At 44.3% G+C, this 27532-nt stretch overlaps 1 protein-coding gene across 1 annotated transcript in view; it reads right to left on the reverse strand.

Annotated features, from left to right (window-relative positions):
• Window positions 1-27532, reverse strand: part of C2CD5 (C2 calcium dependent domain containing 5) — a 126899-nt gene that overhangs the window by 40144 nt on the left and 59223 nt on the right. The window contains 3 exon segments of the mRNA XM_030541432.1: window positions 11187-11378; window positions 13347-13442; window positions 17446-17560. Of these exon segments, the coding sequence (XP_030397292.1) occupies window positions 11187-11378; window positions 13347-13442; window positions 17446-17560 (403 nt within the window).

Consider the following 27532-nt stretch of genomic DNA (forward strand, 5'->3'; position numbering starts at 1 on the left):
ATACTTCTTTTCTGAGCTCTGAAATCATAACTAACATTGCTGAGGCCAACCAGAGATGCCAATCCAGAGTGGTTAAGAAATATTATAATTCCCACTAACTGTACAGTCACACCTTAATAAAGGTATTCAGGCTTACTTTGTCGAAGCAAATATTGAAGAAAGGTTGACCACCCAGCATTCTTTACTACCTCTGCATGTCCTTTGAAATTTATGAGAACAGTCTTCCTTTCTTGCGGACTTCCAACATATCAAAAAAAGTTTCTTTGATTTCTCCTCTCACTAAGGACAACTCAGCATGCAGGGCTCTGTCAGTGAAGAAATAACTTACCTATAACTGGACGTTCTTCAAGATATGTGGTCCCTATCTGTATTTCACTGCGGATTATATGCATTTGCCATGTGTCCGGAACCAGAGATTTTTTAAAAGGTAGTGTTCGTTAGTCCACACATGCACCCTAGCTCCACCTCATGGTTTCATCTGAGGTGACAAAGGATGAGGCGGACTGACTGTCTTGCAGAAGTAATAGCTACCAGAAAGGCAATCTTCATGGGGAGAAGAGAGAGAGCATGAGCCCAGAGGCTCAAAGGTGACTTTGTTAACATCGTAAGGACAAAACTGAGGTCTCATTGGGGAGCAACGGGCTGAACAGGAGGATAGGTTCATAGGAAGTCCTTCCAGAACCTGGTAGTCAAGGGTGAGTAAAGGAGTGTCCTCCGAGCAGGGGGGTGGAAGGAACTGACAGCAGCCACGTGCACCCTGATGGAGTTGAGAGCAAGGCCAGATGTCTTTAGGGGAGAGGATATAGTCCAAAAGAGGAGGAATGTCTACATCCTTAGGGGCTAGACACTTCCACTGAGCCCAGGAGGTGAAACACTTCCATTTGGCCCTATAGGATCACCTTCTGGACTCCTCTTCGTTATTTGAGAGCAGCCTTGTACTGCTGATGAACATTCTTGCTCTAATGAAGGTGCTCATCCAAAAAACAGGCTCTGAGGTGAAGAGTCTGGGAATTGGGATACCCGATCCATCCATCTTGTTGCATGAGTTCTGGGTAAATTGGCAGTGGAAGTAGGGAGCACGATGACATGCTGAGAACAAGAGAAAACCAGAACTGGTAAGGCCAGAATGTGGCAATCAGAATGACCGTTGCTCTTTTCCATCTGATCTTGTGTAGGACTCATGGCAGGAAGGAAAGGTGTAATTGAGCTATCTGACCAACAAAGGACTAGTGCGTCACTGGGGAAAAGGACACCAAGTCCCCCAGAGCAGCACAGGGTGCATTTGCTATTGGCATAGGAAGCAAAGAGGTCCCTGGCTGGAGTCTCCCAGCAGTCGAAAATGCTAGCGACCAGTGTCGTGGAGCTCCCATTCGTGGTCAGTCAAACTTTCTGCTGAGAGAGTCCACAATTACATTCTGAGTCCCAGGAAGGTATGCTGCTCTTAACAGGATCTTATGGGCAAAGCCAGTCCCAAAAATTAATTGCTTCTGCACAAAGTGCAGGCAGCCTTGTGCCCCCTTGTCTGTTGATGTAATAGATGTTGGTGGTGTCATGGGAACAGGTTCTATCACTCACCTTTGCAGCAGGGAGTCTACCTCTAAGGTTAGGATACGGTCGTGAGTGTGGTCCCTGAAGTTAGGCCCAGGCGAGGGATGAGGATGAGGTAGCATTTTGAACTTGATCATATAGCCATATTGAATGACATCCAGGATCTATTTGTCCGTTATCGCACTCCAAGGTGGTAAAAAAAGAGTGATAGGCACCCCCCAAATGGAATGAGTTGGGTGCACGGCATGAGGCAGGGTGGTTGGCGGCTCTCTAATTGCACTCATAAATAGCGCTTCCGGAAAGACTGGGTATGAGATGAAGAAGGTTGTGATGATGAATCTGAGGGATGGGGTCGCTGGGTTTTCCGGTGTTTGCAAGGAAGCTCATAGGGCCACTAGAGGAATAACTGGGAAACTCTAAATTGCTGCTTTGAAGACAGGTAGAACTTTCACCTGGGTGCCAGGGTGTAGAAACGCAGTGATCACACAGTGGCTCTGGAATTCTTGAGGGAACAAAGGGAATCATTAGTCTTCTGGTTGAAGAGATGAGACTCATCGAAAGGGAGATCCTCTGTGGTGATCTGGACTTCCCTCAGGAAACCTGACGAATGCAGCCATAATTCCCTTCGCATCATGATCCCCATAGCCATCATGCCTAAAGAAGCAGCAAAGAATCCTGTGGCACCTTATAGACTAACAGACGTTTTGGAGCATGAGCTTTCGTGGGTGAATACCCACTTCCTCAGATGCATGTAATGGAAATATCAGGGGCAGGTATATATATGTGTGCTAGCAAGCAAGCTAGAGATAACGAGGTCAGTTCAATCAGGGAGGATGAGGCCCTGTTCTAGCAGTTGAGGTGTGAAAACCAAGAGAGGAGAAACTGGTTCTGTAATTGGCAAGCCATTCACAGTCTTTGTTCAATCCTGAGCTGATGGTGTCAAATTTGCAGATGAACTGAAGCTCAGCAGTTTCTCTTTGAAGTCTGGTCCTGACGTTTTTTTTGCTGCAGGATGGCCACCTTAAGGTCTGCTATAGTGTGGCCAGGGAGGGGAAGTGCTCTCCTTCAGGTTTTTGTATATTGCCATTCCTAATGTCTGATTTGTGTCCATTTATCCTTTTCCGTAGAGACTGTCCAGTTTGGCCGATGTACATAGCAGAGGGGCATTGCTGGCATATGATGGCATATATTACATTGGTGGATGTGCAGGTGAATGAACCAGTGATGGTGTGGCTGATCTGGTTAGGTCCTGTGATGGTGTCGCTGGTGTAGATATGTGGGCAGAGTTGGCATCGAGGTTTGTTGCATGGATTGGTTCCTGAGCTAGAGTTATTATGGTGTGGTGTGCAGTTACTGGTGAGAATATGTTTCAGGTTGTCAGGTTGTCTGTGGGCAAGGATTGGCCTGCCACCCAAGGCCTGTGAAAGTGTGGGATCATTGTCCAGGATGGGTTGTAGATCCTTGATGATGCGTTGGAGGGGTTTTAGCTGGGGGCTGTATGTGATGGCCAGTGGAGTCCTGTTGGTTTCTCTCTTGGGTTTGTCTTGCAGTAGGAGGCTTCTGGGTACACGTCTGGCTCTGTTGATCTGTTTCCTTATTTCCTCATGCGGGTATTGTAGTTTTGAGAATGCTTGGTGGAGATTTTGTAGGTGTTGGTCTCTGTCTGAGGGGTTAGAGCAGATGCGGTTGTACCTCAGTGCTTGGCTGTAGACAATGGATCGTGTGATGTGCCCGGGATGGAAGCTGGAGGCATGAAGGTAGGCATAGCGGTCGGTGGGTTTTCGATATAGGGTGGTGTTAATGTGACCATCACTTATTTGCACTGTGGTGTCAAGAAAGTGGACCTCCCGTGTAGATTGGTCCAGGCTGAGGTTGATGGTGGGGTGGAAGCTGTTGAAATCATGGTGGAATTTTTCCAGAGTCTCCTTCCCATGGGTCCAGATGATGAAGATGTCATCAATGTAGCGTAGATAGAGAAGGGGTGTGAGTGGACGAGAGCTGAGGAAGCGTTGTTCCAGGTCGGCCATGAAGATATTGGCATATTGTGGGGCCATGCGGGTGCCCATAGCAGTGCCACTGATCTGGAGATATATATTGTCATCAAATTTGAAATAGTTGTGTGTAAGTATAAAGGCACAGAGCTCAGCAGCCAGTTGTGCTGTGGCATCATCAGGGATAGTGTTCCTGACAGCTTGTATTCCATCTGTGTGTGGGATGTTTGTGTAGAGAGCCTCTACATCCATGGTGGCTAGGATGGTGTTTTCTGGGAGGTCACCAATGCATTGTAGTTTCCTCAGGAAATCAGTGGTGTCGCGGAGATAGCTGGGAGTGCTGGTGGCATAGGGTCTGAGTAGAGAGTCCATATATCCAGACAGTCCTTCAGTGAGAGTGCCAATGCCCAAGATGATGGGGCGTCCAGGATTTCCGGGTTTGTGGATCTTGGGTAGTAGATAGAATAACCCTGGTCGGGGCTCTAGGGGTATGTTGATTTCTTCTGGTGTTAGTGTAGGAAGTGTCCTGAGTAGATGCTGTAGTTTCTTAGTGTATTCCTCAGTGGGATCTGAGGGAAGTGGCCTGTAGGATTTGGTATTGGAGAGTTGTCTGGCTGCCTCCTTTTGATAGTCAGACCTGTTCATGATGACAACGGCACCTCCTTTATCAGCCTCTTTGATGATAATGTCAGGGTGGTTTCTGAGGCTGTGGATGGCATTGCTTTCTGCACGACTTAGGTTGTGAGGCAAGCGATGTTGTTGTTCCATGCCTAAAGAAGTGTCTGATGAGTCCACTGCAGCCCTCAGTGTTGTACTCGCAACCAGCCTCCTCTCATCCAGTATAGCCTGGAATCGGGCTTGATCCGCTGGGGCAGTTTGTGAAGTATGCCATTTTGCTATAGTTAAGGAAGTTGTAGTTTGCAAACAGAGCCAGGTAATTTGAAATGCAAAACTGGCAGAGAAGAAAACCTTGTGACCCCCAAGGTCCAGGCGTTTGCCCTCTTTATCTACTGGGGTGGAATGTGAGTGTTGCTGATGGGCCCACTCCAATGCTGCCTGAAAGATGAGAGAATTGGGCGGCAGGTGAGAGAAGAAAAACTCAGGTCCCACTGGAGGTACATACAGCCTTTTCTCTGCCTCTTTGGGGGTGGGTGTGCAAGTAGCTGGAGTGTGCCAGACAGTCTGGGCCAGTTGAAGAATTGATTGGTAGGGACATCTGGCTGAAGCCAAGGCAGTAACATTTCAAGCAATTGGTGTGTCTTGTCTTGCACTTACTCCAGTGGAATATGAAGGGCATCAGACATCCTACATAACAGTTCTTGGAATTGATGGTAGTCATCTGGAAGCGAGGAGGAAATCAAAGAACTGTGGTTTCCACGGATGATGAGAGAAAGTGCTCCAGTTCTGGCGGAAGCATCTAAGTCGGACTAAGGGGTACATCCTCCAAAAGTTGTTCAGAATGCCTTCTCGGGAAGGTTTAAGTGGTGAGAGTGAAGACTCCTTACAAGCGGGAACGTGGATACTGCAACCACAACCCCCCAGTACGGCCAGCCCAGCAGATGCTGTGGAGGGCCCCATGGAGCATTGAACCAATGACCCCAGTGCTGAACAAAGAGAGGGTACTGCCATTGAGCTGGTAAGGCTGTGGGGTATTCACAGCGGCAGTACGGGAGAGGCAGACCCTGTGCCCTGTCCAAGTTCTCTAATGCTGAGAAATCAGAGCTCAGTTTGAATGGCGGTGCCAGCAGAACCACAGGAACCTCAGAGGAGTGGGCAAGAACATGACCCAAAGGAGGCAAGTCTAAGGTTCAGGAGCCCACCCTCTGAGGACGCAATGGCACTTGAAGACGTGGAGATCTCACCTCAGCCAGTGCAAATAGTTCATGAGGCTCAGGGGCTGATCCAAGTTTCCCCAGTGGGAGCACTATGAATTCCTCAGTTGGAACAGGAGCTCAGGATGGTCTTGGAACCAAAGGTTCCCTTGACTTCAGCAGTACCAACCTGGAAGGAGTATGTGGGTCAGTGGCTGGAACTGACGTTCTGTGCAGCTTTTTATTGTGTTTGTGGCCTTGGAACGCGTTGCTTCTCCCTGATGGGATCTCTTAGAGCAGTATTCTTTTTGGACCTGGAGGAAGACTTACTGCCATATTTATGTACATGCTTCTTTGCCTCATGGCAAGGACCCAACAAGTGGTCCATAGCACTGGTACCAGCAGAATTGAACTGGGAGGTGCAGTAGGTGGTGTGCTCTTAGATTGCTCAGGCTGACATATTTGCGGGGGAGGGTTCCCCACAGCCTGGATCTGACAGTGGCCTCATGGTGACCTCCATGAGGTGCTTCCTGAGGTGGAGAGCCTGGCCTTCCCAGTTACGGACTGGGAAGGGGGCAGACACTGGACCAGGATGAAATGTGATGAAATCGTTGACCAAGAATGAGTGAGGACAGGAAGTGAGTAATCCAGTACCCAGCATGGGTACTGGGGACAGGTGGTCAACTGGTGAAATGGCGTCCCAAAGTCCTTACAATCCTAAAACTATTACTACACTAAAAGCTACTACAAAAATAACAAAATACTAACTATGTACAAGAATAAAAGTATTTTTCTAAGTTTATAAAAGTGTATCACAAGAGAGGAGAGAACAGAAGAGACTTTGACTCAGACCATGCAGTGGTGAAAAGGTGCTAAGGGCCCAGATGGTCCACCTTGCCCATTACCACCTTGGATGAAATCATGAGGTGGAGCATGGGCACTTGCACAGCCCAACAGACACTACTACTTTCAAAATATCTGGCTCTGGATACATGGCACATGTGTATTAGCCTCAATGGAATACAATAGGGACCATCACTTGAAGAAGAACCAGAACTTCCAGAACTAGCTAGTCATCAAAAGGAAAGATGTAGGTTGCAACGACACTGCACTGACAAAGCAGAAAAGGACTGGCCTCTATGCCACCTTGAAGCTTTTGATATTTTCAAATTCTTCCTCTTTTATCAGGATTTGACCAAATTTCTTGCAGGATAATCAGTAGAAAGCAAGTAGGCTTAGGAGGTGATGGTCTCCCCTTACGTATGTTCCAGGGGGAGAATTAGAGCTGCTATTGAATAAACATCTCAAAGAAAGACACTTATGATAGCTGATGTCACATAGGCCAAAGTACACAAAGGCTGAGAGGGGTAAGACTGCAATTGCATCATAGCAGAACTGCCACCCGAGAGAGGAGTCCAAAGGGAAGACTGCATATTTAGGGTGATCTTCTAGGGAACAAACATCCAAAGTCTTAGGTGAGTGAGAAAAGGACTATTTCATACCTAAGTCTGCAGGGAGACCCAGGAATCTGACGTCTACTAGGAAGAACCTAAAGCTCCTGTTGTCCAATGCACTACTGGAAGGCACTCAATGTTATGGTGATGAAGGCAATATAAGAACCTATACAAAATACATCACATAAAACTGAGGCAAAGCCTTCAGACCCTTAGATCTAACTTCTGAAACAAAGGCATGAAGTATCAAAAGAGACTGACTGTTTTGTCTATTTAGATTGTAAACTCTTCAGGGCAGTGACTGCCACTTACTACGTATGTCTATATAGCAACCAGTACAATGCGTCCCCAACCTGCTTGAAATATCTAAGGACTACTGCAGTATCAATAAATGATTATTATTATGGTCTGCTTAGGCCAAAACATCCAAATTCCCTCATAAGAATGTAGTCAGACTCAAGTAGCTCACAGAAGGAAGCTGCAGCAGTAGAGACAGATATGGTATCAATCATCAGACTGTCCAGTCAAACTGACAGATTCCTCTACCTTTTACAGTACACTCAGCTCCATCCTACTAGCTTGATGACTGTGCTTAGATTCAAGATGTTTCTCAAAGGTGGAGCAGAAGAGAACCAAATACTCCTCAAAAGACTGTCCCACCTGAAATTTCATGTCTTTCAGTTTTTCTCCTAACAGGTATTTTGTGGATGCTTCAGTTTCAAGGTATAGAAAATTCTAGTGTCCATCAGCAGAACTTACAAGACTTGTTAATTAGTGAGAGTTTAAATCTATTCAAGGTAAATTTGAAAGGGTTAAAAAAAAAAGTGAAAACTGAGTACCCCTTCAGAAAGCGTTCTTCTCCAAGACACTGGAAGTCCCTGATGTACTTGTATACTTATGTATAAAAAGAAATAGAAAAGAAAATTCCACCCTTCTGACCAGACTATTATCTGCCCCACTATCCCTGGCTGAATCTGGCTCCATCACAGATGCTACGGCTCAAGAAGCCCTTGAATAATATTAGAATCACAACCTGTGAAATGAATCGATGCCAGCACAACTATGCTCACTACTAATGGAAATTGTCACTGCTTCCTTCAGAAAAGCACACTTAAATTCCTTGAAAAATGCAATAGTTCACACAGTCCTCATGAAGTCAACACTAAACCCTAAAGATCTCTTCAACTTCCTATTCCTGGTCAAAATAATTGAGAAAATAGTAACCACCAAGCTCCAACCACACCTCACATCAGTCAACATCCTGGATGCTCCCCCGAGGAGGGTTCAGACCATGGCACAGAACAGAATTTGCTCTAATATCACTAAAAGATGATCTCATGGCCATGGACACCTACATGCACATACTGTTGGATCTCTCTGCCTTTGATTCAGTGGACCACAAAGTACTACTAGCTTATCTACAAAACATAGCAGAAACAGATGGTCCAGCACTACACTTGCTCCAATTGATCCCACAAGGATCCACACCATCCCCTCTTCTCTTCAATATCTACATGAGACCACTAGAAGAGACAGTGAAATGCCATCATCAGGCTTAGAGAGTTGCCAACAATACACTGATGACACTGAACTATGTATCTCATTCTCAATTGATTCAACCACCATTACTAAAAACTTGCCAGCAAGTGTATAAGAAATCATCTCTTGGATGAAGGAACAGCTGGTTCAAGTTGAATCCAGGAGAAACTGAAGAGCCGCTGGTCAGAAAGGGGAAACACTTCCAAAAGCTGGTCCAAACACTGTCTCCAGCGTCCACTGAAGACGTCCAGTCTACATTTGTCAATGTAGCATGAATACTCAGGGTCCCATTTCACTCCTCAAAATGCTTACATGACCAAGTAGCATCCGTTTCCAAAAATGCCAGCTTTTACTTCCAATTTGCCAGGAAGCTTCACTCCTGCCTCCTGAAGGAGGGCCTGACCATAGTAATTCATGCATTTTTCACCTCCAGACTGGATTACTACAATTCACTCTATCTAAAGCTGAATGTGAAGGCAATGTACAGGCTCTAGCTGGTACAGAATGCACCTGCCCATCTTCCCCATGGTTCAGGCCACAATGATCCCTTCAAGCTTGTGCTCAAGTCTCTCCGTTGGCTTTCAGTCAGCTTCCGATGTCAGTTTAAGGCCTTATTCCTTATTTTCAAAAAAATTACTAGATCAAGCCCCAGCCACATCGAAGACTGAATTTCACTCTATGAACCACTGCTGCTCTGCTCTTCTGGGACAACATGGATCCCAAAGCCCAGGAGGAAGCATGTGAAAGCTGAGGAAAAAGTATTCTTTATCGGACATCAGAAAAACCCAGAGTCTGATCACCTTTAGGAAAAAGTTGCAAAGACTTCCTCTTTAAGAAAGCCTTTCCACCACAAGTGATACAATTATAATAGAATTCTGACTCCATGAAGTCCACCATGGACTTCTGTTATTGCTACTGATTTTATGTAGGAGGTGCTCAGATACAGTAGTGATGGGCAGCCATATAAAAACGTAGACCAAATAGATATATTACCACCACATGATGCAAAATGTTGTATTTGAACAAATCAGATTTCTTTCTAGTCTGTCATAAAGATGATTAGCTTTGAACTTGACAGAAGTAGACAGGAATCTGCTTGGAAGCATGTAATAGCACTATTCTAAATTACTATACTAGCTAGCGTGTCTCCTTCAACCCCCCCACCCCACACAACCAAAAACCTAAAGAGAAAGAAAAAGGCAGAGGATATCAATCTTACACAGCAGTCTAAATGGAACAGTAGTTCTAAAACCTCTGTCTATGGCAGTAGAAAAGGAACTGAAGGTAATTGGAATCACAGTTCCTTACGTAGTCGTACACCAAATGCTCAGAAATATAAAATAAGAGATATATGTGGTCATTATTTCTATATGGTTCTGAGACTTGCAACACTTAGGCAAATATTTGCCTCAATAGAAGCATCTTCCATCTGACATCATGAAATTCATAAACCCTAACGAATTAAACTTTACAGAAAATCAGAGATAACGTATTTGTGTATTTCAGTTGAGGAAACTGAGGCACAGACAAGGTAAGTGACTTTTTCAAGATCACACAAGTCAAGGGAAGAGCCACACGATATGATTCTCATTCCTGTTCTTTCGTCACATCTTCTATTGACAGAAGCACATGGGGAGGAAGGCACAATATTATAAATCATGTAAGTAATCCAACTTCACTTTACAGCAACAGTTACCTGGAGTAACATAACTACAGCAGTTCCTCCAGGATCATCCTCACACCAACTCAGTAACTTTCCAGAGGTGCCCCATTTCATTTATTATGACTGAAGCTAACTCAATATGTTAAGGAATCTGCATTGGTGTACATACGGTATGTGCAGTAGTTAGAATGGCAAAACAAAATGAAAATTAAGTACTGTATAACTGAATAGGAAATTACAGTATCATAACAAAATGAATATAAATCTAGGGACACTGAATCTGCCCTTCTCTCACACAATTTGTACTGTGCTATTACTGCATATGCGATTGTCTAACCAACACAGCTACCTTTCTGGAAAGTGGTGTAGTATATCCGCCTGTGAAAGTTCTTTTTACCAGTATTAAGAATACGTGGATGGAATCTTAAGTTTTAGTTACAACTTTTAGTACAATATCATAATCTATTTGCAAAGAACCACCCAAGATATTTAGTAATGCTTTTAGGAACCTCTGACAAGAAGTAATCACAGTACGATCTTGCATTCTCCAGTATAACAGGGCTAAATGAAAAACGCTGTAGCAGAAATGTCTTTTCTGTGGCTATAATGTTTTACCTCAGTCATCATTTCAAAGGAGAATTTTGTTTTACATCTTAGTATGATTATGGGACCTCCATTCTGACCAAACCACCAGAGAACCAGTCATGTGACCTACTCCATTGGTTCAGTATTTTGAATTATTTTAACCTGAGCATATGTAGCATGTGCAACCTTATTCTGTACTTGCAAGTCTTTGCTCTCCATAGCCACGTGGGCTGAATACAATAAATTTAGTAGGTATTACGGCATAAGTGTTGGAACTAGGGGTACTGGGGATGTGGAAACACCCCCTGGCTTGAAGTAGTTTCCATCATACATAGGATTTACAGTTTGGTCCAATGGCTCTCAGCATCCCCATTATGCAAATTATTCCAGCACCCCTGTACTACAGACTAGTATAAATAAAAAGCACAGAACTAAAGTTAATGACATCACAACAGGAAATAAACATGTAGTTGCTAGTTACTACACATAATTGAACATAAAATATAAAATCTGCTCTTTTGTTGAACTACAGTAAGAGGAAATTTTCTAATGTTCTCCAGCACAGTAATAAGAAAATAAATATTTTGACAGATACCTGGCTTGAATAAGACATCCCTTTCCAATAACCATTGCCTCTGCAGGCAGATCTATTGTTGTGAAAAGAACATCAGGAACCTTTTGTTTTCTGCAGTTGTAACAGTATATGAGATGAGCAGGGAATGGCATGTTCAGTTCATCATATGGTATGTGGCAAAATCCACAACCTGGAGGTGAAGTTTCTTCTAACCTAAAAGTACATTTTGGAAAAGTATATTTAAAACATCTGTGCACCATCTTAACAAGAAATACTATGTGCATGTGTGTATAAAATAGGCCTATACATACAACTACATAAGCCACACACGGAGCCAAATTCTGTTCTACTACATCTGTGCAACAGGTTAATAGGATTGTATTAATGTAACAGAGCAGAATTAGGTCACAAGCTATTCTCTAAAATGATACATATAGTATCTGTGCAGCTTAACAGTTATCCAGGGATCAAAGAAAAGCAGCATAAAATGGCCAGTGGTTACATTAGCCTAAGATATTACTGCAATAGCTTTAAGATCTAATTCTTGCTAGCTGGGTGTAGTCTGTGGAATATCATACCTTTACAAAAGACACTGCTGGGTAAATACATATCAAATCTCTTACATAGACTATGTTTTAATAACCTATACAAAATTAAGCAGCAGAAATTAAACATGCCAGTCATCCTACTGGAGAACAGTATAATACAGATATTCATTAAAAAGGGAAAGACCCATAGAGAATTTCCTGAGCTACAGTATTAAGAAAAACTCACTATTCACTTAACTGAAACAAAATATCTAGGCAGACTTGTTGCAAAAACACACGGAAGACTATAAACAATATAGTCTGAACAAATGTTGATTTTGTAACATACTGTGTAAGAGCCTCATTTTAAAATTTTGTCCTGCATAGTAATTTTTCTTCTCAAAGAACTCTGAGTAAAAATTTCAAAAGAACTTAAGTGATTTAGGAACATAAGTCCTATTTACTTTAAAAGAGATTTGGGCACTAAGGAGCCTAAGTCATTTTTGAAAATGAGATAGACTTTCTGTACATATTTCGCATTTGGTTGCTTTATTATCAGTGAGCTTTTATTACTGAAAATGTGATTCTCCCTTTACACAACACATTCAGCAAGCTTTTAAAATAGATTATGATCAAAAACTGAATTTTTATTTTGTTTTAACATTAAAACTTGACATTTCTTTAGATGTCAGCAGGGGAAGGAGAGGTTGAACAAGTATATTAAATGTTCTGTTGGGACAGAAAAAAGAAAAGGAAGGGCTTTTGTTTGTTTAAAGGGCTTAAAACGGCAGTTTCACAGAACTGATCAACAAGTAGTATTTGCAGGGAAAGGTAATACTCAGTCTGTTCCTAATGAAATGAAAAAAAGAAAAAGCTAAATATTGAGATAAAACTGGATCACTTCACCATGATACACTGTATATTTTGGACTGTACTAATCCCTAAGAATATATTATTATTATTCCAGTGAAGATACTGAAAAAGTCCTATTGACATGCAATAGTTTGTAAACCTTGACTGCCTTCAAATAATTATTTTGCAAGCCCCTCTCTCTCTCAAAAAACCCAAAGCAAACAAAAAACAGAGGTCAAACAGCCAACAATTTGTGTTAGTTGGCCAATTCATTTTTTTTTCTTTTTCCATCAACCTTTATGATTTTGTTTATAATCTTCAGTTTAAAAACATTCATTTTTAAATGCTTGTCTTATTCACTTTTGCTTTACACTCAAAGGTATTTTATTTTCTATACAGCCATTGAACACAACAAAGACAATGGTCCACATACTACAGCCAAACCAAGATTTGGCTTATACAAATTATCATATGACTGTCACTTTTTTGTAGTGTGCTATAAGGTAAGAAAGATATGTGAAGAGTGGCAAAGAAAAAGACTGAGTTATAATTCTGTGGTTAGTAGTCAAAATGTTACCTTATTCAGACTGTTAGAAATAAAAACAGAAAATCTAATTTGGTGCAGAGTTCCATTACTTCTGTTGTTGTTGTTAGTGAAAATCAGTAAAGTGGTTGGTCCCGCATCCTGCACTGTAACACTGTAACCTACCCTAATAGAGAAGAACTATCTTGGTTCTGAGGAAAAAAATCAACCTCTCCCTTCTCTGACCCTATGGAAAAGAAGCCAGGCTGCCATGACAACCTTTGTTCCAAACAGCCTTCCATGGTGCCATCCTGGAGAAACCTAGGGTTCAGTACAGCTGCTGTGCCAGACGCGGACAAAATACAGACCTCTTCACTATAAAAAGAAAAGAATTACAAAAAAGTGAATTCCTGACATGATGTTAAATATCCTTTTTTTAAAGCCATCATTTAAAAAGCTTCTTCAAAAGCCACAGCGAATTAAATATAACTGTTAACCTTTGCGGAATCATGGTACCAGTAATAACAATACCTAGCAGATTAACCAATTAATCCATATAAATATCTTGTGAAGTATTATGCCCATTTTAAATGGAGAGAAACAGATGCAGATAGATTAAAGAGACATGACCAAGGCTACAAAGAGAATCAACACAGGAGGTGGAATTTGAAAACAGGAAATCCTGGTTCCCACTTCTGTTCTCAATCCACTAGATTATCCAGGAAATAAAGATATAAAAATTTTTGGATTCTACAGATTAGAGTGTCTGTGAATGTTGGAGACAAGGTGTAGCTCTTTACCAAAGTTAAGGGTGGAAGCTGAAAACCCCATCACCTGATATCACTCATTGTCAAAATGAAGTTACAAAGCAACACTGACAAGTTGCTTCTTGGTAACTCAGGGGATAAAACAGCAAAAAATAAGTGGAATTTTAAAGTATGAACAGGAACGACAGTGTTACATCTAAATAATATACTCTATTCTTGGTTTAAAAGTTAAACAGTTATCAAAGACCACACAACATTTAATATCTCTATTATTTTACAAATGTTAGACAGTGAACCAAGCCTATAAGGGTAAACAAACACATTATGCTGAAAAACAAATAGGTACCCTTCGTCCTTTCTTAGAATGAAAAATTTGTCTTATTTACCTGTAACTCTTCCTAATTTATTTTACCTGTAATTCCTCCTCCTGACCCCCCCCTCACCACCACACACACAGGTACAGCATGTCTGGTAGGCCAATACTGTAAATACTCAAGTCTTTCCTGTTTAAGGCATGGAATCAGGTTGAAATGAAAATCAGCAGGGGACCTCTATTTAATTCTTCCACCATCAGTGAACAAGTAATGTCAACTCAAAGTCCTATCAACAATTCAAAGTGTAAAATATACTATTTGATTTATGAATTTATGAATAAATGTATAAACTTATGAATAAATAGTATGTTCCTGTCCCATACAAAAAACAAAATTGAGTATTAACGAAGAAAATATAATGGGACTGAACTACTCATATTATTTATTGGAAGACTAAATCAAGATGAACAGATTTTCATTTTCACTACAAGCCCTACTTTACAGCATGGAGAACTTTACTTTACTCCCAAAGGCTTAATTTGAAGAAAAGGCAAGTTTGTGAAAGTTAAAGATATTCGTTTCTTTGGCCAGCACACTAGTCCCCTTACCATACAATGGGGTCATGGACCTGGTGGAAACTGCCATGATGCTTTCAGATTGTCCATGTCTGCTCATCTCATATACTGCAGTGATGCATCCTGTTACCCATCTTGTGAAGGTGCTCTTTGGATACCTTCTTCCTTTTACAGTTCATCATTGTCACTGCAAATAGAGACTGATTTTCCATCTGGTTTTGTTCTTTAAGGACAAAAATCTTAACATTGCTTATTCCTTCGGGTGGCTAGGATGGGATCAAATGGATGGTAGGATTAGTTCTTGAGATCTATGCATCACCAGCAGGAAAGTCTAAGGACAACTTTATCCTTAAAATATACAGTATAGTTCAGGTGTCACCACCAGAAGTGGTGTGCCGAGTCTTCATTTATTCACTCTAATTTAAGGTTTTGCGTGCCGGTAATACATGTTAACGTTTTTAGAAGATCTCTTTCCATAGGTCTATAATATATACCCAAACTATTGTTGAATGTAAAGTAAATAAGGGTCTTAAAATGTTTAAGAAGCTTCATTTAAAAATTAAATTAAAATGCAGAGCCCCCCAGACTGGTGGTCAGGACCCAGGCAGTATGAGTTCCACTGAAAATCAGCTTGCGTGCCACCTTTGGCATGCATGTGATAGGTTGCCTACCCTGATATAGTTCCTCTGTGGCGGGGATACTTAGTTCCAAGATCATCATAGCCGAGGCAAAAGCTATTTGGAAGGTCAACTTAAGAGCCGGAACATAGAAAGACAGTTCAAATAGACCATTGAGAAGAGTTTGTCAAACAATGCTGCAACTCCACATTAGATATAAATGAATAGGCAGGCTATAGAAGCACTGAGGCAACCTTCAAAAAGTTAAGACAAAAAGGATGTCAAAACATCACAAATATTACTGGGGCTTGGGTCCATATTCAGGTTTTAAAAAAACAGAACTGTGGTGTTTACTTGAGTTGGGGGGAAAAGAAAAAAACCCAGCACAAGTTCTCATCTAAAAGTTCAAACTTAGTTCAGCACTGAAATATTCTTGTCAAATATCTTTATTATCTGACCTAGTAATTGAACTGAAGTGAAAATTCAGAACCTGATGTTCTGAGGAGGTCAAAGTTTCAATTCTAGTCATCCCGGGTTCCTAGTTATCCCAGTTGAAAACCTCCACTTCGAGACTCTATTCTTCCTGGTTTTAGCTTTGTCACTTAGCTCTTACATTTAGAATCCCTTTCAAACGTACTTTTATTTAGATGTTTGGTTCTGCAATACTGAATAACACTTGAGCCACCTCCATGGGTGCTTTGCTCCTATTCCTTTCCTGCCTGCTCGATGATACTGCTTTAACAATGTGTGGAATTACTAATATGTTTGTCTTGGACTAGGAAGATCACCTGAACTGAGCCAGACAAGGGAGTCCTTGGTGCTTGAATGTCTATGTAACCTATGTAGACCTCTCAGCCCATCAAGCTCACGTGTATTTGGTAATTTTCCCTTTGTGGTACTATGAAGGTGATGCCAGTCATCAGCTCTTTCTGATTTTCCTTGGGAGAAGGTGGATCTCTTCTCCTTGATCCTCTGTAACTGATTCCACTTGAATATCCTGGTATTTGGCTGATAGCAGGATTTCTGTTCAGGGTTGCTTTCTGGAGCTGGAGTGAGATGTGACCTTCTGTGGACTAGAGAGGCTGGAAGTAGATACAAGGATTCCATATTGTTCTCCCCAAGGTTGTGATAAATCACTTAAATACAGAAGGTAGGTGAGATATTCTTACCCTTCCAAGAGTGGGATAAGTCAGTGCAGTTCTGGCTTCTAGCTGAGATGGCTGTATGTTGTTGTATTTTCAAATAAATAGGGCTACACTGTTTCTGTGTCCCTTGAATTCCAGATGGATGGAGTCAGCCTAGCATAGCTTTTGGATCCATAGCAGTTGAACCTAACTTCTCCCTATGGCTCAATCTCTGAGAAGTCCACCTGTCTTTGCCATTTGGGAGAACATGTTATACTTGTGGAATGAAGCCACTATTATGACTAGTTTAAAATCTTTGTCCAGGAAAGTGCTGCTACTGTATTACAGGAGTGGAAAAATGCAATCCCTCAAATTTTAGCCTAAAAGGCTATTCACATTAATTTCTCCATGTGGTACTGGAGTAGAAAAATCATGGTCAATATGTCCCAAAGACAGACTCAGGACAGGAACACTCAGTGTGCAGTACTCTGGCTCCGGGAGGCAAGATTATCTGGCTCAATTTACGAGCAATTTCTAGAGAAGGACCCCTGCTTCCATGCCTTAAAAGTGTCTGTTTTACTTCTGAACTATCAATCATTTCTTGACAATAAAGTGTAACTATAAAACATATTTAAGTAAAATGTCCAGGCATTCTGGCAGATAAAGTTTAGTGAACTTGAGAATTAGACAAGTTAACATTAACTGTCAAAAGCAAATACGTAGATTAAAGTCTAGTAGGAGCATGCTCAGGAATAGTGATGACAATGGCTATAGAATTAATTCTGAAAAACATGTGAAGACACAGCTGTTTATCCCAAGTTTGAAACCTAAGATGAAATATGTTTTAGTAAACCCTTCAAAGCTGGTATGCTACACACTATCAACATCTGTCCTGCACTCTCTATCCCCATTTTTAATCCTTAGAAGATGGTACAGAATTATTTTCTATGGCATTTAGAAAATCAAATTGTCATGATTTACCAAATGCTAGTTGATTCACTGTAGCCCACTACAGCATGACAACCCAATGCCTTGGCATGGGATTTTATCTCTTGTCTGATTTCTGCCCACCACGCATCTCGTGTCTCTGGTTCATCTGAAAGACAAAGTATAAATCAGTTCACTATTCCGCAGCACATCCATTTAAAGTAGCATGTGATTAAACTTTAAACTGTCTATTAAATGCTGTTTTAAAATTCTTAAATTTGTTGTAATAGGCTTGCAACCTTGAATTTTTTCCCCTATTTTGTCCTTTTCCCAATTAGCAAACAATATTTCTTCATGTTGTTCATTGAGCAAAAGCAAACGTTTCATTTATTTCCTTGTTTCTCACCAGTAAAAATAGGATTTGTTAGATTAGCTGTGTTCTTTTGCTGTCCCTGCAGAAGCAGAAACCAAAATGTTGTAGCCTCTGCGCCAAATTTTACCCATGCAAAGGTCACATTGTCAACTTGCCAAAAGCCTGAGGGCTACATGTAATTTGAATAAAGTGATATAGATTTTAGGTACTCTCATCTTTAATACAGACCTGCAGGTTGTGAAAACAAATTATTGTATTTTATCTTGTTGCAAGCAGATTTCTCTCTTTTGAACACATCTCCATATTAAAAAGTATGTCACAGGCCAACACAAAGCTTTGCAGTGCACATCTTACCTGCATTTTCAGGATCTCTGTGCTAAGGAAAGTGGGTATGTTTAAAGCTCTTATTTCTTAAAAAATATTTATTTATTTAGAATCCAGATGTTATTAAATCAGATTAATTTTATACTCTATATTCGGTAAGGTCAAAGAATTTTTAAAAATTACCAACTACACTTCCTGAATACTTCTTATATTAGACAATCAAATGCCGTAATAAATGTTACCAAAAAGCTTTTGAGTAACATTCATTTACTTTAAATAGCAAAACAATTTCTTTTTAAACAAAGACTCTAATCCTGCAAACCCTCTACATGTGGAATCAATACAAGTACTGATGGAGGTTCTGCAACATTGGTCCCTGTTCTTTCAAGAGCGCATTGCTATGTCTGCAGCACTATAACTAAAAGTCATTTACATTTTTGATAAACAAAATATGATTAATAAATCACTAAATACCCAGATGCTGCATAGGAATCTGCCTACATGGACCCTTATGATTACAGAGTCCCACTGAAGTCAATGAAACTTTGCACAGGCACAAGCACCTGCCTATACAAAATTCTTTGCAGGATTAGGGCCCAAAATACCCATTCCAAAATCTGAGCCATACTGGGATCTGGCCAGGTAAATGCTCTACTACAAGTGCAGCATGGTGAATCTTTGTATATACGGTATGCAATACCCATACATCACATATTAGGCCCATGACTGGACTGAAATTCAACATAAATGCACAAAGTTAAAAAGGCAGCTGTTTGGAAATTTGTGAATTAAGTCCAAAATACTACTGTACAAAATGTATTTATTTTAAAATATACTTCAGCTTTTGTTTTAGAATTGGACTTTTGCAGATCTAAAATAGAAACTAACAATTATTTCTTCTATAATAAAAGTTTTAAAGGATATTAGGACAGTATATTTTGTGGAGGCTTGCATCATGCTCTCCAATTATTCCTGACTTTTAACACCTGCATCTATAGCATTGTAACAACTCTGCAGGCTTCCTCAGAGAAAAGAAGAATGTTAAAAAGCAAAAAATTAACTACAGGGAAATCTTATAGTGAAAAAAAGACGGTTATTCACCTTTGTAACTGTTGTTCTTCGATATGTGTTGCTCATATCCATTCCAGTTAGGTGTGCGCGCTGCGCGTGCACGTTCGTCGGAAGATTTTTACCCTAGCAACTCCAGTGGGCCAGCAGGTCGCCCCCTAGAGTGGCACCGGCATGGCGCCTGATATATACCCCTGCCGGCCCGTCCGCTCCTCAGTTCCTTCTTGCTGGCTACTCCGACAGTGTGGAAGGAGGGCGGGTGTGGAATGGATATGAGCAACACATCTCGAAGAACAACAGTTACAAAGGTGAGTAACCGTCTTTTCTTCTTCGAGTGATTGCTTATATCCATTTCAGTTAGGTGAATATCAAGCCTTACCTAGGCGGTGGGGTCGGAGTGAGAAGTCGCGGCGTGTAGCACTGCGAAGCCGAAGGCCGCGTCCTCTCTGGACTGCTGGACCAGGGCATAATGGGAAGCGAAGATATGAACGGAGGACCAGGTCGCTGCCCTACAGATCTCCTGGATGGGCACGCGGGCGAGGAAAGCTGTCGATGATGCTTGAGCCCTGGTAGAGTGCGCAGTCACGTGACCAGAGGAGTACGAGCTAAGTCATAACAGGCTCGAATACAGGATGTTACCCACGAGGATTCTTTGAGAGGAAACGGGTAACCCTTTGGCACGTTCTGCTACCGCCACAAAGAGTTGGGGGGATTTGCGGAACGGCTTGGTTCTCTCTATATAAAAGGCAAGTGCTTGACGGACGTCCAGTGAATGAAGCTGCTGCTCCCTGTGGGACGAGTGGGGTTTTGGGAAAAAGACAGGGAGAAAGATGTCCTGGTTGATATGAAAGGCTGAGACCACCTTGGGGAGAAAGGCTGGGTGTGGTCTCAGCTGGACTGTGTCCCTGTGGAACACAGTATACGGGGGTCCACCATGAGAGCCCGGAGCTCCGACACCTGTCTGGCTGAGGTGATGGCCACCAGGAAGGCAGTCTTCCAGGAGAGACAGAGCAGGGAGCAAGTCGCTAATGGCTCAAACGGAGGGGACATGAGTCGGGTCAGAACTAGATTCAGGTCCCAGGTAGGGGTAGGGCGTCAAACCTGGGGGTAGAGACGCTTCAAGCCCTTAAGGAATCTAGTCACCATAGGGTGAGAGAACACCGAGTTGCCATCCTCCCCTGGGTGAAAGGTGGAGATGGCCGCCAGGGGAACCCGAAGAGATGATATCACCAGGCCCTGCTCTTTAAGGGACCAGATGTAGTCTAAGATAATGGCAATGGAGACCTCGGTGGGAAGGAAACTCCGTTCCGCACACCAGCAGGTGAAGCACTTCCATTTTGCTGAATAAGTCGCTCTAGTGGAAGGCTTCCTGCTGCCCAGGAGCACCTGCCGCACTGGGGTAGAGCAACGGAGTTCGGACCGGGTCAGCCACTCAGGAGCCACGCCGTAAGGTGCAGTGATTGCAGGTCTGGGTGACATAGCCTGCCGTGGTCCTGGGTGATCAGGTCCAGGTGAAGAGGCAGGGGGAGAGGGTCGGCCAGAGACAGGTCCATCAACATGGAGTACCAATGTTGCCTGGGCCACGCTGGAGCTATCATGATCAAGCGGGCCCTGTCCCTGCGCACCTTCAGAAGGACCTTGTGGACGAGCGGGAACGGAGGGAATGTGTAGAACAGATGTATCGTCCAGGGAATAAGGAAGGCGTCTGCTACCGAACCGGGTTCCTGGCCTTGAAAGGAGAAGAACATCTGGCATTTCCTGTTCCCTCGGGACATGAAGAGGTCCATCCGGGGACATCCCCACCTCTGGAAGAGCGAAAGGGCGATGTCCGGGCGAAGGGACCACTCGTGGGAAAGGAAGGATCTGCTCAGATGATCCGCCAGCGTGTTCCGAACCCCGGGAACGAAGGATGCAATGAGGTGAATGGAGTGGGCTATGCATAAGTCCCAGAGCCTCACGGTCTCCTGACACAGGGCAGAAGACCTCGTGCTGCCCTGCTTGTTGATATAATACATGGTCGTTGTGTTGTCGGTGAATACTGACACACAGCGACCTTTAAGTTGATGATGGAATGTTTGGCAAGCAAGGCGGACTGCCCTCAATTCCCGTACATTGATGTGGAAGGCTAGTTCGTGAGGTGACCACCGACCTTGGGTCCGTAGGGTTCCGAGATGGGTCCCCAACCTAGATCTGAGGCATCCGTTGTCAGGGACACCGAAGGCTGGGGCGGATGGAACAGCAGCCCCGCACACACCATGGACTGGTCAGGCCACCACCACAGGGAACCTAATATGTCCTGGGGAGCGGTAACAACCGGGTCCAGAAGGTGCCGGGCCGGACAGTACTGACTGATGAGCCAGGACTGGAGGGGCCTCATGCGAAGCCGCGCATACCACGTGACAAATGTGCAGGCTGCCATGTGGCCCAATAGAGTTAGGCACGTGCGTATGGAGGTCAAAGGTGCTGTCTGCAGTCGTCGTATAATGGCCGTCAAGGTCTGGAACCTTGATAGAGGAAGAACGGCTCTGGCCAGAGTAGAGTCCAGAAGGGCTCTGATAAACTCTATCCTCTAAGTGGGGATTAGCGTTGACTTTTCTATACTGAGGATGAGACCCAAGCTCGCGAAGCGACTGCTGACCATGCGGATGTGGCTGAGGACTTGTGCCTCTGATGGTCCCCGAATCAGCCAGTCGTCGAGGTACGGAAATACATGTATGCAGCTGCGACGGAGGTGGGCAACGACTACAGCCATACATTTGGTGAACACCCTCAGGGCCGTGGAAAGGCCAAACCGGAGGACCGCAAATTGATAGTGGCAGCGGTTGATCACGAACCGAAGGAACCGTCTGTGTGGCAGGAAGATGGCTATATGAAAGTATGCGTCTTGCATGTCGAGGGCGACGTACCGGTCTCCAGAATCCAAGGGTGGGATAATGGTCCCCAAGGATACCATATGGAACTTCAACTTCACCACGTATCTGTTGACTTCGCGCAGGTCGAGGATAGGCCTGAGGCCTCCCTTGGCTTTGGGGATCAGAAAGTAACGGAAATAAAACCCCTTGCCCCGCTCAGCTTCTGGAACCTCCTCTACGGCTCCTTTGTCGAGGAGTGTCCGCACCTCCTGAAGGAGGAGTTGCTCGTGAGAGGGGCCCCTGAAGAGGGACGAAGAAGGGGGGCGGGAGGGAGGGTGCAAAACAAACTGCAGATGGTATCCAGCTTGTAATGTGCGTAGGACCCATCGGTCGGATGTTAGTTGGGACCACGCCGGGAGGAAAAATGAAAGACGGTTGGAGAAGGGAGGGGACGAATCCGGGAGCGAAACTGGTGCAGCGCCCTCGGGCGCACCTTCAAAATGAAGGCTTCGGGCCAGAGGGAGCCTTGGAGGAGCTCTGGTTTTGCCCCCCTTGGTTGCCCGACTGGCTACGCCGGCCGTACCTACTTCGACGTCTGGCGAAGTCCTGCCTCTGGCGGGGTTGAGGGTAGGGCCGGCGTTGCTGTTGAGGCCGGAAGGGTCTGCGCTGGGTGACTGGCGTATGCATCCCCAAGGAGCGCATAGTGACCCTATTATCTTTAAGGCTTTGCAGCCTGGGGTCAGTCTTGTCCGAAAACAGGCCCTGGTCTTCAAACGGGAGATCCCGTATGGTATACTGGAGTTCCAGAGGAAGGCCAGAGACCTGTAGCCAGGAAATTCGGCGCATGGTAACGCCAGAAGCTAGAGTCCTGGCAGCCGAATCTGCGGCGTCGAGAGATGCTTGCAGGGAAGTTCTTGCTACTTTCTTGCCCTCGTCAAGGATCGCCGTGAATTCCTGACGTGCATCTTGTGGGAGTAACTCCTTAAATTTGCCCACTGCCGCCCAGTGTTGTAAGTGTAGCGGCTAAGGAGAGCTTGTCGATTGGACACCCGAAGTTGGAGGGCGCCCGCAGAATAGACCTTTCGGCCAAGCAGGTCCATGCGCCTCGCTTCTTTAGACTTCGGTGCCGGGGCCTGCTGCCCGTGACGCTCCCTCTCGTTCACAGATTGCACGACGAGGGAGCACGGGAGCGGGTGAACATAAAGACACTCGTACCCTTTCGAGGGCACCATGTATTTGCGTTCCACTCCGCGTGCCGCGGGGGGAACTGATGCCGGTGACTGCCAGATGGTAGTGGCATTGACCTGAATGGTCCAGATAAAGGGAAGGGCGACACGAGTGGGTGCATCTGCAGATAATATGCTCACCACCGGATCCTCAATTTCTGAGACCTCCTCAGCCTGTAAATTCATGTTTTGCGCCACGCGCCTGAGGAGGCCCTGATGCGCCCTGAGGTCGAGCGGAGGAGGGCTGGTGGATGTTGTTTCAGCCACTGCTTCATCCGGGGAGGATGATGAGGAGACACTCGGCAGGAAGGGATCTGCAGGAGGCTCCGTTTGGAGCAATGTTTCCGGCTCTGGAGGGAGATCAGGATCCCGATGGTGAGACAATCCCTCCTCTGCAGGGGACGGGGGAGGACGAGACAATGTGGCCTCCGGAGCCCTGTGCTCTGATGTTGTTGGACGCAGGGGAACCTGCTGCGGCCCTTGGGCTTGATGATATGCCCAGGGGGTCCAAAAGCCCCACTGCTGCAGTCCATGTTCCTGAGGGGGGTACCCTGGAAGAGAGCGGAAGGCCTGTCAGCGTCCATAGCGTACGCGCTGTCTGTTTGAGAAGAGACAGATGGCTGTCGGGACGGCCAGGGTGGAGCCAAACGGGACTGATATGGGTCCCTCGGTCTAGTCGACGAAGACCTCCTCGGTGCCGGGAGTCATATCGGTGCCGGGATCGAGACCGAGACCTACCACCAGCGTGGTGCCGGGAGGTCGACCGGGATGTAGAACGCCGACGATGGGACCGGCTTCTGGAATCTCGGTGCCGGTAGCAGTGGCTTGAGCCAGAGCAGTGCCGGGAGTATCGGGACTGCCGTGAAGAGGACCGGTGACGCGAGTACGACTGGTACCGCCGCGGAGAGCGGTGCCGGGACTGCGAGCGGCATCCCGATCGAGAGCGTCCACGGTGCCGGGACCTTGATGGGGATCGGTGCCGGCTCGGTGAAACCGGAGATGGAGCTCGCATGGCCACAGGCTTGCCTTTCGATTGCAGAACCCGCACCGGAGGCACCGGGGGTTGAGGTAGCGTAGGCTCAGTCAATGCAATCAGGTCACGAGCCGACGCAAATGTCTCCAGCGTCGAGGGGACCATTAGCTCGACCCCAGATCTTATGGGGGAGCTGTGAGGGACCAGACTCGACGGAATCCCTGGCATCGGTGCCGCAGCAGTAGATGGTGCCGGACGCTCTGTCCGCGTCTGTTTGGCTGGAGTGGCAGATGTCGAAGGCCTTGCTTCGGGGCCCGGTGCTGGGGAGGGCCGGTGCCGAGGCGTTTTCCCGGTGCCTGAGCGGAGCCAGCGCTCGGCGTCGAGGCTGGAGGGTTAAGCGCTGCTTCCATTAAGAGGGTCTTTAAGCGCTGATCTCTCTCCTTTTTTGTTCTTGGCTTAAATGCCTTACAAATGCGGCACTTTTCAGAGATATGCGATTCCCCAAGGCACTTCACGCAGGCGTCGTGGGGATCGCTCGTTGGCATCGGCTTCTTGCAGGCCGAGCACTGTTTAAACCCTGGCGAACTGGGCATGAGCCCGGCGCCGGGCGCGGGGGAGGGCTAGAGCCCAAGCCTGGTAACTATATACATGAAGTAATACAACTAACAACTAATATTATAAACTCTAACTACAACTATAACTATATACAACTATTAGAACAACGAGACAATGGAGAGCTAGGGACGTGGAGGACAGCTATGCCGTGCTCCACAGTTCCAACGACCGACACGGCGGTAAGAAGGAACTGAGGAACGGACGGGCTGGCAGGGGTATAAATCAGGCGCCATGCCGGCGCCACTCTAGGGGGTGACCTGCCGGCCCACCGGAGTTGCTAGGGTAAAAATCTTCCGACGAACGGGCACGCACAGCGCGCACATCTAACTGGAATGGATATGAGCAATCCACTCGAAGAAGAATAAATATATATTATACACACACATAAATTTCACTCTTCATAGGAATTAACTACAGACAGAAAGGCAATTTACATGCTGAAGGAATTTGTTACTTTTACTGACAATGATATACCAAGTTTCATTACATCTTGTTTACTATGAGCAGATTCCATTGTGTTTACTAGTAAAAATCCACATAGCGTTCTTAGTGTATTTATCTTTAGAATCACAGAAGTGAATACACTGGTTATAAACTTTCAGCGACATCGATGTAAGCTTTTTATGCTCTCACTAGTGGGAATGTTATGTCACTATTAAAACCTATTTTGACTGCAAGTTTGAACACAGAAAATCTGGCCCACGCTGAGGAATTGCACTCAAACCCTCAATGAGGTCTCATGCTTTTCACCTGTCACGACGGTGGGAACACTAGAGAGGTAGTCCTTTCAAACTCTAGGGAAAACGCTACAAATGCCAGCCAAATGGGAGGCAGATGTAGAAGAAAAAGCAACAAAACACATTCTGAAGAGTGCCATCCCTAACTCTCTCTGGCTTGAGGGGTATTCCCAGTGATGCAAGTGCCAAAGGTAGTAAAAATCTCAGGAGGGACCCCTCTACCTACACTCAATCAAGACAAATAATTCAATTATTAATGTGTATGTCTATTACATACCTAAGTTTACTAATGTTGTAGTTTACAACAAGTCAAGAGTCCAGTGCAACTAAAGCACTTACATTAGCTACTCACTACACTTCCTGATCAGATAGAGTGGGGTATCTAGCTAGATCTCATTTGATGAAACAGTCCTCCAATACATTATGACTTTGCAAGAGAAACATTTGCCAAAAGAAAAAAAAAAGGGAGGGGGAAGGGGGACAGTGAGGCTAGAATCTCATGATCCTAGTATGTTTCTTTTTGCAGCCCTGCATAAAGACTTTGATACAAAAGGATCTGCTAAAATGCTGATCAGTTTCCCTCTGCAGCCTTAAGAATGGAAAGTGTTAGTTTGGCAGCTACTGCTGCTGCTTACTCAGACAAAAAAAGTGCAAAAAAAAAGGGAGGGGGATGAGGTGGAAACAATGTATTGAACAGTCAGGAGAAAAAAATAAACAGGGAAAGAAAAAGATGAGAATTAAAAAGAGCAATACAAATGCAACCAGTAAGGTCATGCAAAGAAGGATGGGGTGGGAGTAAGAGAAGGAAGGAAGTGGACAAAGGAAGAGAAGGAAGTGGACAAAGAGAACCAGAAAAAGCAGAAATAATGATGGGTCCTCACATTGGTACCACACATCATTTCCCCTCACGGAGATTCTGGGCATGTGGATTACAAAGTTTAGGAGTGAGCTTCCTAAAAGATTACTTGACAATTTTTCGACTCACTTCACCTTAAAATACTGTATATTATGTGGGAGGAGGACGCAGTCTCAGCACCCGAGACACTCACAGCTATTTCTTTTACCTGTAGAGTGCTCAGATAACATTTTACCACTTATTCTTTCCCCAGATTCTGGTCAACATGTCAGGAATAGTAAGATGAAAGTAAAAGCACTATTAATTCACAGTAATATAATAGGCCGGACCTCACTCCCATTAAAGTCAAAGCTATTTTCCCCATTACACACAATGGGAAACAGGCCCAAGCCCAATACCATTGATAAAAGTCAACCAACTGCCATTGAACAAGATTAAAAAGAAATCCCACAGGAGCCATGTTTGTCAACAAGTGCATATGAATGAAGAGATCTTTTTATGTCCTTTAAATGTAGGGCTAATTTTTTTTCAAAATGTAGTAAGATACTGTGAACCAAGATAATTTACATAGTTATAAATACATAAAACACTATGTATTAACATTTAGTATACACAAACTTACCTTTGCATATTAAAATACAAAATGATTTTATACAATTAAAGTAAGACACCATGACATTGGAATAGTAATTGATACAAAACACTGAACGCGGTGCAATGTGTAGGCATTCATATTTTTTGGACAAATATATTCACCACAAGCAGCCTTTTATTTTGACACATGAGCCACACAATTCCACATGAGGATGCCATTGTAGCATTTACAAGTTTAGTAAAGCTAAGGATTTACATAGACATTAAAGGAGCTAGGGGAAGCAGGATAGCATGTGTCCAGTACACTCCAAAAGGGTGTCTGTTTTGTTTTTGGCTAAAGCAAAAGCTTAAAGAACTAAGGGTTCGCAAAGCAGATTCAGCAGACAGTAGCCAGAAACGGTGGTTTTTTTGGCGCATGCTTGGATCAGGTGACAGTACAGACTGAAAACTATGGCAGCTCACTGAAATGGTTACAGAAAGTAATGGCCCTGAATTCTGGTGAAAGCAAAGGCAAGCATACATA

The sequence above is a fragment of the Gopherus evgoodei genome, chromosome 1, assembly GCF_007399415.2.
Source record: "Gopherus evgoodei ecotype Sinaloan lineage chromosome 1, rGopEvg1_v1.p, whole genome shotgun sequence".
In the NCBI taxonomy this organism is placed as follows: Eukaryota; Metazoa; Chordata; order Testudines; family Testudinidae; genus Gopherus; species Gopherus evgoodei.